The following is a 19,288-nucleotide window of genomic DNA, read 5'->3' as shown; positions in this document are numbered from 1 at the left end:
TGCTTCTAGTTTGTTTTCTGTTTTTTCTGTCCAGCTTGCTATTATCTTTTGCTGGAAGCTCTGAGAAGCAAAGGGGTGCACCGCCGTGCTGTTAGTTCGGCACGGTGGGTCTTTTTGCCCCTTTGCGTGGTTTTCGTTTTAGGGTTTTTTGTAGACTGCATAGTTCTCTTTGCTATCCTCGCTCTGTCTAGAATATCGGGCCTCACTTTGCTGAATCTATTTCATTCCTACGTTTGTCTTTTCATCTTGCTAACAGTCATTATATGTGGGGGGCTGCCTATTCCTTTGGGGTATTTCTCTGAGGTAAGTCAGGCTTGTATTTCTATCTTCAGGCTAGTCAGCTCCTCAGGCAGTGCCGAGTTGCATAGGTAGTTGTTAGGCGCAATCCACTGCTGCTTATAGTTGTGTGAGGATAGATCAGGTACTGCAGTCTACAGAGATTCCACGTCTCAGAGCTCGTCCTATTGTTTTTGGTTATTGCCAGATCTCTGTATGTGCGCTGATTACTGCACGCTGTGTTGCCTGATTGCCAGCCATAACAGTGGGGGGTTTCAATGTTTAGGCACATCAGTGGCTCTCCAAACGCAACATGGCGTCCTGTTGTGAATTCTGTGGCTGAATTCACTCCTGTGGTCACAAGTGGTACTGCAGCTTCTGAGCTTCCTCCCTCAGGTGTTCTGGTGAGCTCGTTAACTGCTTCATTACTTAACTCCGCCTGATGCTGCTATCCTTGCTCCTTGTCAATGTTTCAGTGTTGGATCTGAGCTTCTCCTGATTGTTCCTGTGACCTGCTGCTCTGTATAGCTAAGTGCTTTTTGTTTTTTTGTTGCTTTTTTTTTCTGTCCAGCTTGTCTTTTGTTTTGCTGGAAGCTCTGAGACGCAAAGGGTGTACCGCCGTGCCGCTAGTTCGGCACGGTGGGGTTTTTTTTGCCCCCTTTGCGTGGTTTTGCTTTAGGGTTTTTTGTAGACTGCAAAGTTCGCTTTACTGTCCTCGCTCTGTCCTAGAATATCGGGCCCCACTTTGCTGAATCTATTTCATCCCTACGTTTTGTCTTTTCATCTTACTCACAGTCATTATATGTGGGGGGCTGCCTTTTCCTTTGGGGAATTTCTCTGGGGCAAGTCAGGCCTATTTTTCTATCTTCAGGCTAGCTAGTTTCTTAGGCTGTGCCGAGTTGCCTAGGTAGTTGTTAGGCGCAATCCACAGCCGCTTTTAGTTGTGTTTAGGATAGGATCAGGTGTGCAGTCTACAGAGTTTCCACGTCTCAGAGCTCGTTCTTGTATTTTTGGGTATTTGTCAGATCACTGTGTGCGCTCTGATCGCTAAGCACACTGTGTTTCTGGATTGCCTTCATAACACCTGTCTTTAGCAAACATAACAGTACAAGGAGCCAACTAATGATTCTCAATAGAGGGAAAGAAAAAGTTCTGACATCATTATATATATATTTTTTTTTCCTCAGCTCTGTGTTCACTTTTTTTTTTTTTCCCCTAGACATTTGGGTGATTCTGGACACAGGTGTGGACATGGATATTCAGGGTCTGTGCTCTTCAATGGATAATCTCGTTATAAATGTACAAAAAATTCAAGATACTATTGATCAGAAATCTATGTTAGAACCAAGAATTCCTATTCCTGATTTGTTTTTTGGAGATAGAACTAAGTTTCTAAGTTTCAAAAATAATTGTAAGCTATTTCTGGCCTTGAAACCTCATTCTTCTGGTAATCCTATTCAACAGGTTTTGATTATTATTTCTTTTTTGCGAGGCGACCCTCAAGACTGGGCATTTTCTCTTGCGCCAGGAGACCCTGCATTGAGTAGTGTCGATGCGTTTTTCCTGGCGCTCGGATTGCTGTACGATGAGCCTAATTCAGTGGATCAGGCTGAGAAAAATTTGCTGGCTTTGTGCCAGGGTCAGGATGATATAGAAGTATATTGTCAGAAATTTAGGAAATGGTCAGTACTCACTCAGTGGAATGAATCTGCGCTGGCAGCTTTGTTCAGAAAGGGTCTCTCTGAGGCTCTTAAGGATGTCATGGTGGGATTTCCTATGCCTGCTGGTTTGAATGAGTCTTTGACTTTGGCCATTCAGATCGGTCGACGATTGCGCGAGCGTAAATCTGTGCACCATTTGGCGGTACTGCCTGAGGTTAAACCTGAGCCTATGCAGTGCGATAGGACTATGACTAGAGTTGAACGGCAGGAATACAGACGTCTGAATGGTCTGTGTTTCTACTGTGGTGATTCCACTCATGCTATTTCTGATTGTCCTAAGCGCACTAAGCGGTCCGCTAGGTCTGCCGTCATTGGTACTGTACAGTCCAAATTCCTTCTGTCCATTACCTTGATATGCTCTTTGTCGTCGTTTTCTGTCATGGCGTTTGTGGATTCGGGCGCTGCCCTGAATCTGATGGATTTGGATTATGCTAAACGTTGTGGGTTTTTCTTGGAGCCTTTGCGGTGTCCTATTCCATTGAGAGGAATTGATGCTACACCTTTGGCCAAGAATAAACCTCAATACTGGGCCCAGCTGACCATGTGCATGGCTCCTGCACATCAGGAAGTTATTCGCTTTCTGGTGTTGCATAATCTGCATGATGTGGTCGTGTTGGGGTTGCCATGGCTACAAACCCATAATCCAGTATTGGATTGGAATTCCATGTCGGTATCCAGCTGGGGTTGTCAGGGGGTACATGGTGATGTTCCATTTTTGTCGATTTCGTCATCCACCCCTTCTGAGGTCCCAGAGTTCTTGTCTGATTATCAGGATGTATTTGAGGAGCCCAAGTCCGATGCCCTACCTCCGCATAGGGATTGTGATTGTGCTATCAATTTGATTCCTGGTAGTAAATTCCCTAAAGGTCGATTATTTAATTTATCCGTGCCCGAACACGCCGCTATGCGCAGTTATGTGAAGGAATCCCTGGAGAAGGGACATATTCGCCCATCGTCATCACCACTGGGAGCAGGGTTCTTCTTTGTAGCCAAGAAGGATGGTTCGCTGAGACCGTGTATTGATTACCGCCTTCTTAATAAGATCACTGTTAAATTTCAGTATCCCTTGCCATTGTTATCTGACTTGTTTGCTCGGATTAAGGGGGCTAGTTGGTTCACTAAGATAGATCTTCGTGGTGCGTATAATCTGGTGAGAATCAGGCAAGGAGATGAATGGAAAACTGCATTCAATACGCCCGAGGGTCATTTTGAGTATCTAGTGATGCCGTTCGGACTTGCCAATGCTCCATCTGTGTTTCAGTCTTTTATGCATGACATCTTCCGTGAGTATCTGGATAAATTCCTGATTGTTTACTTGGATGACATTTTGATCTTCTCAGATGATTGGGAGTCTCATGTGAAGCAGGTCAGAATGGTTTTTCAGGTCCTGCGTGCTAACTCTTTGTTTGTGAAGGGATCAAAGTGTCTCTTCGGTGTGCAGAAAGTTTCATTTTTGGGGTTCATCTTTACCCCTTCTACTATCGAGATGGATCCAGTTAAGGTCCAAGCCATCCAGGATTGGATTCAGCCGACATCTCTGAAAAGTCTGCAAAAGTTCCTGGGCTTTGCTAATTTTTATCGTCGCTTCATCTGTAATTTTTCTAGCATTGCCAAACCATTGACCGATTTGACCAAGAAGGGTGCTGATTTGGTTAATTGGTCTTCTGCTGCTGTGGAAGCTTTTCAGGAGTTGAAGCGTCGTTTTTGTTCTGCCCCTGTGTTGTGTCAGCCAGATGTTTCTCTTCCGTTCCAGGTCGAGGTTGATGCTTCTGAGATTGGAGCAGGGGCGGTTTTGTCACAGAGAGGCTCTGATTGCTCAGTGATGAAACCATGTGCTTTCTTTTCCAGGAAGTTTTCGCCCGCTGAGCGTAATTATGATGTGGGCAATCGAGAGTTGCTGGCCATGAAGTGGGCATTCGAGGAGTGGCGTCATTGGCTTGAAGGAGCTAAGCATCGCGTGGTGGTATTGACTGATCATAAGAACTTGACTTATCTCGAGTCTGCCAAGCGCTTGAATCCTAGACAGGCCCGTTGGTCGTTATTTTTTGCCCGCTTCGACTTTGTGATTTCGTACCTTCCGGGCTCTAAAAATGTGAAGGCGGATGCTCTGTCTAGGAGTTTTGTGCCCGACTCTCCGGGTTTATCTGAGCCAGCGGGTATCCTCAAGGAAGGAGTCATTGTGTCTGCCATCTCCCCTGATTTGCGGCGGGTGCTGCAAAAATTTCAGGCGAATAAACCTGATCGTTGTCCAGCAGAGAAACTGTTCGTCCCTGATAGGTGGACTAATAAACTTATCTCTGAACTTCATTGTTCGGTGTTGGCTGGTCATCCTGGAATCTTTGGTACCAGAGAGTTAGTGGCTAGATCCTTCTGGTGGCCATCTCTGTCACGGGATGTACGTACTTTTGTGCAGTCCTGTGGGATTTGTGCTAGGGCTAAGCCCTGCTGTTCTCGTGCCAGTGGGTTGCTTTTGCCCTTGCCGGTCCCAAAGAGGCCTTGGACACATATTTCGATGGATTTCATTTCTGACCTTCCCGTTTCTCAAAAGATGTCAGTCATTTGGGTGGTCTGTGATCGCTTTTCTAAAATGGTCCATCTGGTGCCCTTGGCTAAATTGCCTTCCTCCTCTGATTTGGTACCTTTGTTCTTTCAGCATGTGGTTCGGTTGCATGGCATTCCTGAGAATATTGTTTCTGACAGAGGTTCCCAGTTTGTTTCAAGGTTTTGGCGAGCCTTTTGTGGTAGGATGGGCATTGACCTATCCTTTTCCTCGGCTTTCCATCCTCAGACTAATGGCCAGACCGAACGAACCAATCAGACCTTGGAAACATATCTGAGATGTTTTGTTTCTGCAGACCAGGATGATTGGGTGTCCTTTTTGCCGTTGGCTGAGTTCGCCCTTAATAATCGGGCCAGCTCGGCTACCTTGGTTTCTCCATTTTTTTGCAATTCTGGGTTCCATCCTCGTTTCTCTTCAGGACAGGTTGAGTCTTCGGACTGTCCTGGTGTGGATTCTGTGGTGGATAGGTTGCAGCAGATCTGGACTCAGGTAGTGGACAATTTGATCTTGTCCCAGGAGAAAGCTCAACTTTTCGCTAATCGCAGACGCCGTGTGGGTCCCCGACTTCGTGTTGGGGATCTGGTTTGGTTATCTTCTCGTCATATTCCTATGAAGGTTTCCTCTCCTAAATTTAAACCTCGTTTTATTGGTCCGTATAGGATTTCTGAGGTTCTCAATCCTGTGTCTTTTCGTTTGACCCTCCCAGACTCCTTTTCCATACATAATGTATTCCATAGGTCGTTGTTGCGGAGATACGTGGCACCTATGGTTCCATCTGTTGAGCCTCCTGCCCCGGTTTTGGTGGAGGGGGAATTGGAGTATATTGTGGAGAAGATTTTGGATTCTCGTGTTTCTAGACGGAAACTCCAGTATCTGGTTAAATGGAAGGATTATGCTCAGGAAGATAATTCCTGGGTTTTTGCCTCTGATGTTCATGCTTCCGATCTTGTTCGTGCCTTTCATGCGGCTCATCCTGGTCGGCCTGGGGGCTCTGGTGAGGGTTCGGTGACCCCTCCTCAAGGGGGGGGTACTGTTGTGAATTCTGTGGCTGAATTCACTCCTGTGGTCACAAGTGGTACTGCAGCTTCTGAGCTTCCTCCCTCAGGTGTTCTGGTGAGCTCGTTAACTGCTTCATTACTTAACTCCGCCTAATGCTGCTATCCTTGCTCCTTGTCAATGTTTCAGTGTTGGATCTGAGCTTCTCCTGATTGTTCCTGTGACCTGCTGCTCTGTATAGCTAAGTGCTTTTTGTTTTTTTGTTGCTTTTTTTTTCTGTCCAGCTTGTCTTTTGTTTTGCTGGAAGCTCTGAGACGCAAAGGGTGTACCGCCGAGCCGTTAGTTCGGCACGGTGGTTTTTTTTTTGCCCCCTTTGCGTGGTTTTGCTTTAGGGTTTTTTGTAGACTGCAAAGTTCGCTTTACTGTCCTCGCTCTGTCCTAGAATATCGGGCCCCACTTTGCTGAATCTATTTCATCCCTACGTTTTGTCTTTTCATCTTACTCACAGTCATTATATGTGGGGGGCTGCCTTTTCCTTTGGGGAATTTCTCTGGGGCAAGTCATGCCTATTTTTCTATCTTCAGGCTAGCTAGTTTCTTAGGCTGTGCCGAGTTGCCTAGGTAGTTGTTAGGCGCAATCCACAGCCGCTTTTAGTTGTGTTTAGGATAGGATCAGGTGTGCAGTCTACAGAGTTTCCACGTCTCAGAGCTCGTTCGTGTATTTTTGGGTATTTGTCAGATCACTGTGTGCGCTCTGATCGCTAAGCACACTGTGTTTCTGGATTGCCTTCATAACACCTGTCTTTAGCAAACATAACAGCGTCCCATCTCAATTCCTGTCAATTTTGCATTGAAAAGTCAAACGGCGCTCCTTCCCTTCCGAGCTCTCCCATGCGCCCAAACAGTGGTTTACTGCCACATATGGGGTATCAGCATACTCAGGACAAATTGGACAACAACTTTTGAGGTCCAATTTCATCTCTTACCCTTGGAAAAATAAAAAATTGGGGGCAAAAATATAATTTTTGTGAAAAAATATGATTTTTTATTTTTACGGTTCTGCATTATAAACTTCTGTGAAGCACTTGGTGGGTCAAAGTGCTCACCACACCTCTAGATAAGTTCATTAGGGGGTCTACTTTCCAAAATGGTGTCACTTGTGGGGGGTTTCAATGTTTAGGCACAACAGTGGCTCTCCAAACGCAACATGGCGTCCCATCTCAATTTCTGTCAATTTTGCATTGAAAAGTCAAATGGCGCTCCTTCCCTTCCGAGCTCTCCCATGCGCCCAAACAGTGGTTTACTGCCACATATGGGGTATCAGCGTACTCAGGACAAATTGGACAACAACTTTTGGGGTCCATTTTCTCCTGTTACCCTTGGTAAAATAAAACAAATTGGAGCTGAAGTAAATTTTTTGTGTAAAAAAGTTAAATGTTCATTTTTATTTAAACATTCCAAAAATTCCTATTAAACACCTGAAGGGTTAATAAACTTCTTGAATGTGGTTTTGAGCACCTTGAGGGGTGCAGTTTTTAGAATGGTGTCACACTTGGGTATTTTCTATCATATAGACCCCTCAAAATGACTTCAAATGAGATGTGGTCCCTAAAAAAAAATGGTGTTGTAAAAATGAGAAATTGCTGGTCAACTTTTAACCCTTATAACTCCCTAACAAAAAAAAAAAATTGGTTCCAAAATTATGCTGATGTAAAGGAGACATGTGGGAAATGTTACTTATTAAGTATTTTGTGTGACATATCTCTGTGATTTAATTGCATAAAAATTCAAAGTTTGAAAATTGCGAAATTTTCAAAATTTTTGCCAAATTTCCGTTTTTTTCACAAATAAACGCAGGTACTATCAAAGAAATTTTACCACTATCATGAAGTACAATATGTCACGAGAAAACAATGTCAGAATCACCAGGATCCGTTGAAGCGTTCCAGAGTTATAACCTCATAAAGGGACAGTGGTCAGAATTGTAAAAATTGGCCTGGTCATTGACGTGCAAACCACCCTTGGGGGTAAAGGGGTTAAATTATTCTTCTTTGTAACATTAGATATTTTTACTATTGATGCTGCATACGCAGCATCAATAGTAAAAAGTTCCTCACCCAGGGTTAATAGTTAAGTTGTCCCCCCTCACTGTATACATGGCCCCCATTATTCCAGTAGGCCCCCACACTGTATGCATGTCCCCCAGTAGCTCTCCCCCCACACTGTAAGCAGGGCCCCCAGTAGCTCTCCCCCCACACTGTATGCAGGGCCCCCAGTAGCTCTCCCCCCACACTGTATGCAGGGCCCCCAGTAGCTCTCCCCCCACACTGTATGCAGGGCCCCCAGTAACCCCTCCACACACACTGTGTGCAGGGCCTCACAGTAGTCCACCCACATTGTATGCATGGACCCCAGTAGCCCATCCACACTGTACACATTCCCCCAGTATTCCAGTAGTCTCCCCACACTGTATGCAGGGCCCCTAGTATCCTCCACCACACTGTATGAAGGGCCCTCAGTTGCCCTTCCATATTGTATGCATGGCTCTCAGTAGCCCCTGTACATTGTATGCAGGGCTGGACTGGGACTAAAATTCAGCCCTGGCATTTGAAGTTACACAGGCCCACTTGTCACATGGTGACTGTATAACATCTTTGTACACTTGTAGGCAGGGCCGGTTTTAGGCAAAGTGGGGCCCTAAGCACAGTTTAAAATGGGGCCCCAAATGCTAACATATTGCACATCACACAAAAGTATTTCGGTTGTATTTACATGTACTGAGTTCAGGCCGCTAAATGAGTTTGATCAACAATACTGAAGTTGTTCAACGCCTGTTCCCCGGCCTCTTTCCACCAGCTGAGGAATAATGATGGGACAGAACGATCACTAATAGATCACTAACAGATCACCATACAGTATCATGTTATCAGCAGCACATCTACAGTTTACACCAGGGATGTGCTGCTGAGAACAATGATTTTTGTTCCAGCAAAAACACTCTGAATATGCAGCATTTTACTTGTTTAGTAAAGTACACCCCAGAGTCCTCCATATATTATAATGTGCACCACAGTCCTCCATATAGTATAATACACTCCCTATAGTCCTCCATATATTAAAATACACTGCTCAGTCCTCCATATAGCATAATACACTCCTCATAGTCCTCCATATAGCATAATGCGCCGCCATAGTCATCCATGTAGTACAATTCACTTCCCATAGTATAATGCACCCCATAGTTCTTCAAATAGTATAACGTATTCCCCATAATCCTCGATACAGTATAATGCAGCCCACATATAGTATAATGCAGCCACCACCCTACAGAATATAATGCAGTCACCACAGAGTATAATGCAGCCACCCCAGAGTATAGTGCAGCCACCACATAGAATATAATACAGCCCCCATAGAATATAATGCAGCCCCCATAGTATAACACAGCCTCCCCCATAGAATATAATATACCCCCACAATAGTATATAACAGCCACATAGTATATAACACAGCCTCCCCCATAGAATATAATATACCCCACATAGGATATAGCACAACCCGCATAGCAGATAACGCAGCCCACGTAGCAGTATACAGCACAGCCCACACAGTAGTATACAGCACTACTCACATAGTAGTATATAGCAGAGCCCACATAGTAGTATATAGCAGAGCCCACATAGCAGAATACAGCACAGCCAACATAGTAGTATACAGCAGAGCCCACATAGCAGTATACAGCACAGCCCACATAGCAGTATACAGCACAGCCCACACAGTAGTATATAGGAGAGCCCGCAAAGTAGTATACAGCAGAGTCTGCACAGTAGTATACAGCAGAGCCCACATAGTAGTAAACAGCACTGCCCACATAGTAGTATATAGCAGAGCCTGCACAGTAGTATACAGCAGAGCCCACATAGTAGTAAACAGCAATGCCCACATAGTAGTATATAGCAGAGCCCACATAGTGGTATATACCAGAGCCCACACAGTAGTATACAGCAGAGCCCACATAGCAGTATACAGTACTGCCCACATACTAGTATATAGCAGAGCCCACATAGTAGTATATAGAAGAGCCCACATAGTAGTATATAGCAGAGCCCACATAGTAGTATACAGCAAAGCCCACATAGCAGTATACAGCACTGCTCGCCCACATAGTAGTATATAGCAGAGCCCACATAATAGTATATAGCAGAGCCCACATAGTACTATATAGCAGAGCCCAAATAGCAGTATATAGCAGAGCCCACACAGTAGTATACAGCAGAGCCCACATAGCAGTATACCGCACTGCCCACATAGTAATATATAGCAGAGCCCACATAGTAGTATATAGTAGAGCCCACACAGTAGTATACAGCACTGCCCACATAGCAGTATACAGCACAGCCCACATAGTAGTATATAGCAGAGCCCACACAGTAGTACACAGCAGAGCCCACAGAGCAGTATACAGCACAGCCCACAGAGTCGTATACAGCACTGTCCACATAGTAGTATATAGCAGAGCCCACATAGTAGTATACAGCAGAGCCCACATCTCTCCTCCCCCCCTAGAATGGCCCCATAGTCCAGTAAAAAAAACACTCCTCACCTCCCCCCATGCCTGCGGTGCTCCCTGCTCCTGTCTTGGCGGCTGCCGCGGCACTGCCTGCAGTGCCTGGGACACAGTGAGTGCGTGCGCACCCGCAGTGTGAGGCAGAGCAGGGAATGTTTGGAGAGGGAGCGTCAGGTGATGCTCTCTCCTCCATCATTGCATTCAACTGGCCGGTATATTTGAATGCGGTGGCGGCGCTGGGGGGGGAGGGTGAGTAGGCATGCAGCGGCCCACTACTGGCACCGGCCCTTCTGGCATTTGCCAGAACTGCCCGATGGCCAGTCCAGCCCTGATTGTATGCAGGGCCCCCAGTAGCCCCCCACAGTGACAGTTCCTTAAAGCAGTAAAAAATACAATTGAGTCTGAAAAACCTGCAGAAAATAAATCACAGATGTCTAGATTCATTTGGACTGGCTTTTCATAGTGAGCGGTGTGTAGAAATAAGATGGAGTGAGCCTTACCAGAAATGTTACTCCAGTCAGACGCCTCTACTTTTGAAGAATTTGAGAAGCGGGCCTAGCCACTGAAAACCAAAACTGACATGAAAATGATAAAACTCAAATGTTACAGCAATTTCACGTTGTGCAAAAATGTTGCGACTTTTTGAAGTGTTACAACAGTTTTCTGATGTCAACACTTTGGTGAATCGGGGCCAAAACTTTTTCTTTGTTACTCCTAAAAAGAGAAAGTACTTTACTCCCTATTAATGAGTGAAGTAAACAAGACAAAAGTTTACCCAGGCGTCACATTTAAATCGCTACATCTTTGGAGTTCAGCCAGTATATAGGAGTGGGTCTCTACTCAGGAAATTAATTTAGCAATTGTTATGCTATCAAGACAAGCTATTTTATGTCTGAGCAATCTTCTTTAAGAGCAGCTTCTTCATTACAAGAGTTAAAGGGAATCTGGTACCTTGTTTTTGCTACCTCATCTGAGAGCTGCATCATGTAGGTAAATCACTGAGTAGACCCTGAATCCAACAATGTATCACTTAGTTTACTGGGTGCAGCAGTTATGACACAATCAGAGTACTTAGATGTAGCATGAAGCATAGCTAAGAAAGCTAACCCCGTCCCCACCAGGCTCTCTATGTACATTATCTATTGACAGTGAGCTGCTTATAACAGGAGGGGGCGTGGTCAGTCTAGCAAGCGTGTGCCATGTAGTCATGTTAATGATAATCATCAGGTGATAAAACCTTCATTGTATGGAAACAACAGAACATAGCTGAATAGTGACACATTGTTGAAATCTGTGTTTTAATCCCTATGTCATGCTGTCCTCAGATTGCATAGCAAAAACCTGCTGACAGATTCCATTTAACTGGTAAGCAAGGTCCTCCTTATCCTATGTTCCAGTTGCCAGAGCCTTACTTAAATGGCTTTTAGTCATCTGTCTTCCAATCTACAGGAAGGTGTTTCCAAAGAAGAAATGCTACAACAAAAATTGATGAAATAACATGCTTGTTTTTTTATTTATTTTTCCTTTGCTTGCTGTAAGATTTGCTTCCAGGTGTATGGATGCCTTCTAATACAGCTTTATGAGCTTAATGGATGAAACCGTGAAATTAGGACCACTCAACTAATCCTCACTTTTACTCCTGACTGTCTTATTCAGGTAGTCTGGTTTAAAAGGAACCTGTCACCAGAAAAAAACGCTATTACCCTGCAGATTTGGGGTTAATGTGCAGGTTAATAGCGTTATTAATCTGCCCAGCGCCTGCACTTAGCCGAATGCTGCGGGGAGAAAATGAACTGTAGTCCCCCTGCAGCGTTCCGGTGTCAGTCACGTGGCGGCGCTGGGTCATCACGATTCTGAGTATACAGAGCGGCAGCTGTAACTGCGCCCCTCACCCTGGCTGACCCTGGCACTGCATATAGGCCGGCTGTCAGTCAGGGCCAGGGGCGCAGTTACAGCTGCCGCTCTGTATACTCAGACCAGTGACTGAACACACAACGGCACGATGACGTGATTGAAACCGGAACGTTGTTGGAAGGAATAAAATTAATTTTCTCCACTCAGCATTTGGCTAAATACTGACGCTTGGCAGGATAATAACGCTATTAACGTAAGGATTAACACCATATCTGCACCTTCACCCCCCAGCCTGTTCTCACTTTCATGACCAAGCCAAGTCTTACAATTCTGACCACTGCCGCTTTATGAGGTAATAACTCTGGAACGCTTCAACGGATCCCAGTGGTTCTGAAAAAATTGGTTCTATATGACTTGCGCATATTTGTGGAAAAAATCTGAAATTTTGCAATTTTCACATTTTAAATTTTTATGTCCTTAAATCAGATTTTTGTCACACAAAAAAGTTTATAAATAACATTTCCCATATGTCAACTTTACATCAGCACAATTTTTGAAACATAATTTTTTTGTTAGGAAGTTGTAAGAGTTAAAAGTTGACCAGCGATTTCTCCAATAAAATTTACAAAACCATTTTTTTTTTAGAGACAACCTCACATTCTAAGTGACTTTGATGGGCCTATATGACAGAAAATACCCAAAGTTGATACCATACTAAAAACTACACCTCTCAGAACCACATTCAAGAAGTTTATTAACCTTTCAGGTGCTTCACAGGAACTGAAGCAATATGGAAGGAAAAAATGAAAAATTAACTTTATTTTCACAAAATGTTTATTTTAGACCCCAATTTCTTTATTTTCAAAGGGTAACATGAGAAAATGAGCCCTAAAATTTGTTGTGGAATTTCTTCTCAGCATGCTGTTACCATATATGTGGGGGAAAACTACAGTTTGGGCACACAGGAAAGTTTGGAAGGGACTGAGTGCCATTTGACTTTTTGCATGCAAAAAATTTGATGGAATAATTAGCGGACGCCATGTTATGTTTGGAAAGCCCTTGGGGTGCCTAACCAGTGGAAACCCTCACAAGTGACCCCAGTTTGTAAACTAGACTCCAAAAGGAACTTTTAAAGATGTGTGGGTGTTGTGAGCACCTTGAACCTCCAAGTGTTTCACAGAAATTTATAACCTTGAACCGTGAAAAAATATATATTTTTTCCACAAAAAAAATTCTTTTAGCCCCCAATTTTTTATTTTCACACGCTGATTCCCCATATGTGGGGGAAACTACTGTTTGGGTGCACAGAAGAGCTTGGAATTGAAGGAGTGCCAGTTGACTTTTTGAATGCAAAATTTGCTGAAATCATTAGCAGACGCCATGCCGCATTTGGAGAGCCCCTGATTTGCTTAAACATTGGAAAATCCCCACAAGTGACACCGTTTTAAGTTCAAGTACAAGCTGCAATGGGCCCTAACAGTACTAAGCTTCCAACCAGTAAGAAGAAGCACCAAGAGTCTATCTTATGTTCCAGGACCAATGCCGGCAGAGGCATTGATATGCATGTCACATTCTCTTCAAACAGACAGAGGAAATGGTGCCGAGCCTCAGGAAAGCTGGGTTGCTGGACAGGGAGTCCCTAGTGCCAACACGAGCTGCTGAGGTGGGGACAGTTCAGGCAGAGCGGAGGTAAGACCTAGAAACGTAGTGTGAAATGGGAACCATAGCGAGGGGGGCTCTGCCCCATACTGTATGCCGCGGGGGTCTCTGCCCCATACTGTATGCCGCAGCCAAATGTACCTAAACTTTGTAGTAAAATCGAACCTGTTGAACCAGACCCACGGTCTCCTGGTGTGTGTTACTAATCCTGGTCCCAAGGACGCAGATGTAACAGAGGTTTCCATCCCACAAGGGAGTAGAGATCGCATCCTACAGCACAACACACACACGTCAGATTCCCATTTAGAAGAGGGGTTTCAGGGGTTCCGGCCCACAGCTACCGGCCTGGCCTCCCCTTCCTCCGATATGGGCCTGCGGATCGCATTGTTTAGCTGCAGGTAACCCGCCAGCCGATGTCAGCCCGGTGACTTTCTCATAGAAAACATAGAAACACTCGGCAAAGTGCGCGCTCCTGTGTACGGAGAGTCGGCTGCACTTTGGTACAAGGAGACTCCTGGTCTGTTAGGCCCCTGGATGTGTCACATGAATGATGGCGGCTGTGCCAGGTGAATGCACAGAGCTTTACCTGCACCATACATTGGGCATATCTATTACACATACGTGATCCTTTCTGGATAGTAAACTATATAGTATATTGATGCACGTTATTGTAAAAAACAAACAGCACAGTGATTAAAATAAGTGTCAGTCACAGGGTGCTGCCCACCAGCTGCATCAGTAACACTGGAGAAGCAGGCAGCCCTCCGTGACTAGTAGTGTAAGACCAGGGGCAACACACTAACCGCATACTGCGCGTAGTCTACAGGTGTGCACAACACTGAGCCGTGCCGCGTCTCCCACACGCTGATCTGCACTGACACCTAGTGGCGTCACACATCCACTGCAGCGCCTCAGCACAGTGCCCGCCTCCTCACAGTCACGTGACTGGTCATATGATCATGACATCACGGAAGGTCCTTCCTGCTCTGTGCCCTTATAACCTCCGGAGGCAGGAGAGCACGAGGTGAGTACAGCACCGGGATATCCACTCACCGATCACCCGGTGCGGATCCGGTTCTCGCCAGTCACCTGTACTGGTCCACATGGAGATGTATGTTGCAGCAGGTTGGAGATTTACCCTGCCAGGCACATAATGTCTGTGTGTGTGAGAAACAGAGGGACGGGTTCATCAGTATGCTTTGAGAGCACACTGACAGGCCTGACAACCAGTCACCGGATGGAGCCGCTGATCCCAGCGCAGTTCATTCATTAAAGGGGTTGTCCAGGCTCCCTCTGACTGCAGACTTGTGGATCCCCATGGTGTCTGGGCTGTGATCTGTGAGTGCAGTCATGTGCTGACTAGACTAGTCGGAATGTGGCCACAAGTATGCGAGGAGAATCCTGACAGTGCACCGTGAGGATTCACAAGTCTACAGTCGCACAGTGAGCCCCCAAGCCTGGACCTTTAAGTTTTCTTTGAAAAGTTGCAAAATTTAGACACAACTTGGATGTCCGCCAAAAGTTTGCTGTCTTTGGCATTTTGATACCAGTTTCTCCCAGCTCTGCCGCAGTGGCCAGAGTGAGGTGTGATGCCGCAGCTCGTCTCATTTATGATGGGCTGTGACACTGCGTACCTCAGAGATCGCACTCCAGCACCTGACTGGACTGGCATGTCGCACTGTGCCCCAGACTCATTAAGAGACGTGCACCGCTTCATGGATCAGGACTGTCTGACTCCAGCACCAACAACTCTGGTCTTGATGAATTGGGCTCATGAAAAGCCAGCTGGGATCCGTAGGGTGAAATCTGACTACCCGGGCGCGGTCTCCAGTTGAGAGGCCTGAGTGAGAAAAAATTCCGGCACTGCAGGTGATTGACAGGTCAACTCCATAGCAGCGCGATCACCTTCAGCAGCGCCGGGAAGGGCCGGCTGGGGCCAGAGCTGGACTAGACTCCTCTCCTTATGGAGTCCAGACGGATCTTTACAGTATATTATCTCTAAAACGCCGGAGCATTTCAAAGAACAATATACCTGCCTGCTATTGTGCAGTAAAGTCAGGAACTAATTCTTATTGCCTGTGTTTCAGGCAGCATAAATCAGATGACAGGTTTCCTGTTTATGGGCTCATCCAAGCTCTGAAAAACCAGAAATAAAAAAAACGAACTCCAGACGTCAGTAACAATTGCATAATCATGGCCGGAGGAGCGCTGGAGCATCGGAGTGGTGTTTATCTTTTTATTTTACATTGTTGCTGTTTAATTCATTTTCTGGAAGTCTGATAACCCCATTTAGAGGTTAACAGCCCCATAAATTAAAGGGATGTTCTCAAGTTGTAAAGTTATTCCCTATACTCAGGCAATAGCTTTCAAACTTGATTGTTCTTTAAAGGGGTTATCCAGTGTAAATGAATAAGTCTGCGTCTACTGAGTTGCTCTATACAAGTGAATGGAGCGAGGCCGTGGCCACTAGATGAGTTCTGCCCGCAAGTATGCCTAACGCATACATTCCCGCTGGTCCCGGATCAGAAACTGGTGAATCCCTGTAGAACACAGTGCGTTTACTGGGAGGGGGGAATTCATAAGCCTGCAGTCAACAATTGCAGACTGATCAATTTAGACAGGGCAACCCCTTTAAGGTTTTTAAAGAGTCCCCTTTATGGTTTGCATTCCTTGGTTCTGAGCATCCGGCCACTGTTAGAGATGCTTCTGTGTAGAGAACAGAGCATTGTAAGCAATAAAGTGGATATCATGTATACAGGAGAGGCAGCTGATGCATAAGGATGCCGACTCAGAGCCCATCCAATCTATATCCTCATGGTATCAGCTTTAAGACCTGGATAATCTCCTCCATGAAATGTTCTGTGTGATAACACCGATATCTTCTTCTCTTTAGGATGCTGCGGCATATACAGCGTATTTGTCCTTTCCTCAGTGAGGCAGTTTTACACCCAGCCAGCGCAACCCCAAAGGACTGCAGAAACGGAATAAAATGTCTGATCCATAAAAGAGGCATATCCACATCTCCCACATTACAGAAATCCCAACCACCGGGCTCCGCCAAGGCGCCAATATCACTACGAACAAGGCTGCTTGTTAGCTGCATTATTGGCGGAAGTGCAGTGGGAATCTGGCAATATCTGCGATGGGAAAAACAGGAGAAGAAGAAGCTGGACCGCATTCAGCAGCTTCGTACCTTAGCAGTCGGTCAGGGAGACTTCAGCCTCACTGATCATAAAGGCGAGCCTTGCTGTAAGAAAGACCTAAGAGGTAATTGGGTGTTAATGTACTTTGGCTTTACCCATTGTCCTGACATTTGTCCAGATGAACTGCAAAAGCTGAGTTCAGCAGTGTCCCTGCTGGACAAGGACAGCACTCTGCCCACTGTGCTGCCCGTCTTCATTTCTGTGGACCCAGAGCGTGATAACGTCGCAGCACTAGCAAAGTATGTTAGTGAATTCCATCCACGTCTCAAAGGGCTGACCGGCAACCAGGAGCAGATCAAGGCGGTAGCCCAAGCCTATCGTGTGTACTACAGTGCAGGGCCCCGTGATGAGGACAACGATTACATTATTGATCACACCATCCTCATATATTTACTTAATCCTGACGGACTCTTCACAGATTACTATAGCCGGAGTAAAAATGATCAGGAAATAGCAGAAAGTGTAAAGCAACATATGAAGAGTTACAAGTCAATATTCAGCTGACTGTGATCAGAAGTGCTGTCTCTGAAGCGTACCCTTTCTCTAATTCTCACTGGTCAAAAAAATTCCAGGGGATTTCAGTTTTGGGCTGCCTTTGCCCTCTTTATATTTCATATTGCTATTTTTTTTTTTTTACAGTTTAAATTAACTACACTTTTTTGTACTTTGAAATCATAATATCATGAATCATGCTATGCTTCTGGATGAAAGATGGCAATACAATAAATGACATTATTAAGCCTGTCAGCACGTTTTCTGTACATGTAAGGGCTCAGGCACACAACTACAGGTGCTTCTCACAAAATTGGAATATCATTAAAAATGTAATTTCTTTCAGTTCTTCAATACAAAAAGTGAAACTCATATTATATAGAGTCACTACAAACAGAGTGATCTATTTCGAGTGTTTATTTCTGTTAATGTTGATGATTATGGCTTACAGCCAATGAAAACCCAAAAGTCATTATCTCTGTAAATTAGAATATTTTATAACAGCTTGAAAAATTATTTTAAAATCTGAAATGTTGGTCTACTGAAATGTATGTTTAGTAAATGCACTCAATACTTGGTCAGGGCTCCTTTTGCATCAATGTGGCGTGGAATGGAGACGATCAGCCTGTGGCACTGCTGAGGTGTTATGGAAGCCCAGGTTGCTTTGATAGCAGCCTTCAGCTAGTCTGCATTGATGGGTCTGGTGTCTCATCTTCCTCTTAACAATATCCTATAGATTCTCTATGGGGTTAAGGTCAGGCAAGTTCACTGGCCAATCAAACACAGTGATACTGTTGTTTGTAAACCAGGTATTGGTACTTTTGGCAGTGTGGACAGGTGTCAAGTCCTGCTGGAGAATGAAATCTCCATCTCTAAAAAGCTAGTTGGCAGAGGGAAGCATGAAGTGCTCTAAAATTTCCTGGTAGATGGCTTCACTGACTTTGGTCTTGATAAAACACAGTGGATCTACACCAGCAGATGACATGGCTCCCCAAACCATCACTGATTGTGGAAACTTCACACAAGACCTCAAGCAGCTTGGATTGTGGCCTCTCCACTCTTCCTCCAGACTCTGGGACCTTGATTTCCAAATGAAATGCTAAATTTACTTTCATCTGAAAACAACACCTTGGACCACTGAGCAACAGTCTGGTTCTTTTTTTTTCCTTGGCCCAGGTAAGACGCTTCTGGCGTTGTCTATTGGCCATGAATGGCTTGACACAAGGAATGCGACACTTGTAGCCCATGTCCTGGATACGTCTGTGTGTGGTGGCTCTAGAAGCAATGACTCCAGCAGCAGTTCACTCCTTGTGAATCTCCCCCAAATTTTTGAATGGCCTTTTCTTAACAATCCTTTCAAGGCTGTGGTTATCCCGGTTTCTTGTGCACCTTTTTCTACCACACTTTTTCCTTCCACTCAACTTTCCATTAATATGCTTGGATACAGCACTCTGTGAGCAGCTAGCTTCTTTAGCAATGACCTTTTGTGGCTTACCCCCCTTGTGGAGTGTGTCAATGACTGCCTTCTGGACATCTGTCAAGTCAGCAGTCTTCCCCATGCTTGTTCACATGTCCTGGTTTTTCCCAGACACGGTGTGTGTCTCTGCAAAGCACTCAGACATGTTTTTTTTTCTGGCAGCACGGATGAAGAGGGCCAATTCAAGTCTATAGGTCTGTGAAAAACACGTACAGCATGCAGATGGAAAACGGATGGCATCTGTGTTTTGTCCTTGTTAAACACTGCTAAGTATAGGAGAAGCTTTGTCATTTATTTTATTTTTTTTATCCATCCATCCATGAAAAACACATGCACAACACTGTTGACACCGGTGCTATTTTTTTTTTCTTATGTGTCTAAACACGGACTTGTAAATGAGGCCTTTTACTATATGGATGTCATAATGTCATAGAAGGGAGGCTTAGAAGATAGAGGAAGAAATCAATTTAGTGAGTCCATGTAG

The 19,288-nt window shown here is 45.0% G+C and overlaps 1 protein-coding gene across 1 annotated transcript; it reads left to right on the top strand.

Annotated features, from left to right (window-relative positions):
- Positions 1 to 14,589: 14,589 nt before the first annotated feature.
- On the top strand, positions 14,590 to 17,582 carry SCO2 (synthesis of cytochrome C oxidase 2). Its single transcript, XM_069765478.1, has 2 exons — positions 14,590 to 14,656; positions 16,526 to 17,582. The coding sequence occupies exons 1-2, from the start codon at positions 14,592 to 14,594 to the stop codon at positions 17,337 to 17,339; spliced, it is 879 nt and encodes a 292-aa protein (XP_069621579.1). The 5' UTR covers positions 14,590 to 14,591; the 3' UTR covers positions 17,340 to 17,582.
- Positions 17,583 to 19,288: the final 1,706 nt, after the last annotated feature.

This window comes from Ranitomeya imitator, chromosome 4 (genome assembly GCF_032444005.1).
Source record: "Ranitomeya imitator isolate aRanImi1 chromosome 4, aRanImi1.pri, whole genome shotgun sequence".
NCBI classification, from domain to species: Eukaryota; Metazoa; Chordata; class Amphibia; order Anura; family Dendrobatidae; genus Ranitomeya; species Ranitomeya imitator.
The sequence above is the reverse complement of the archived record's forward strand: the minus strand, read 5'-3'. Positions and strand labels throughout refer to the sequence as shown.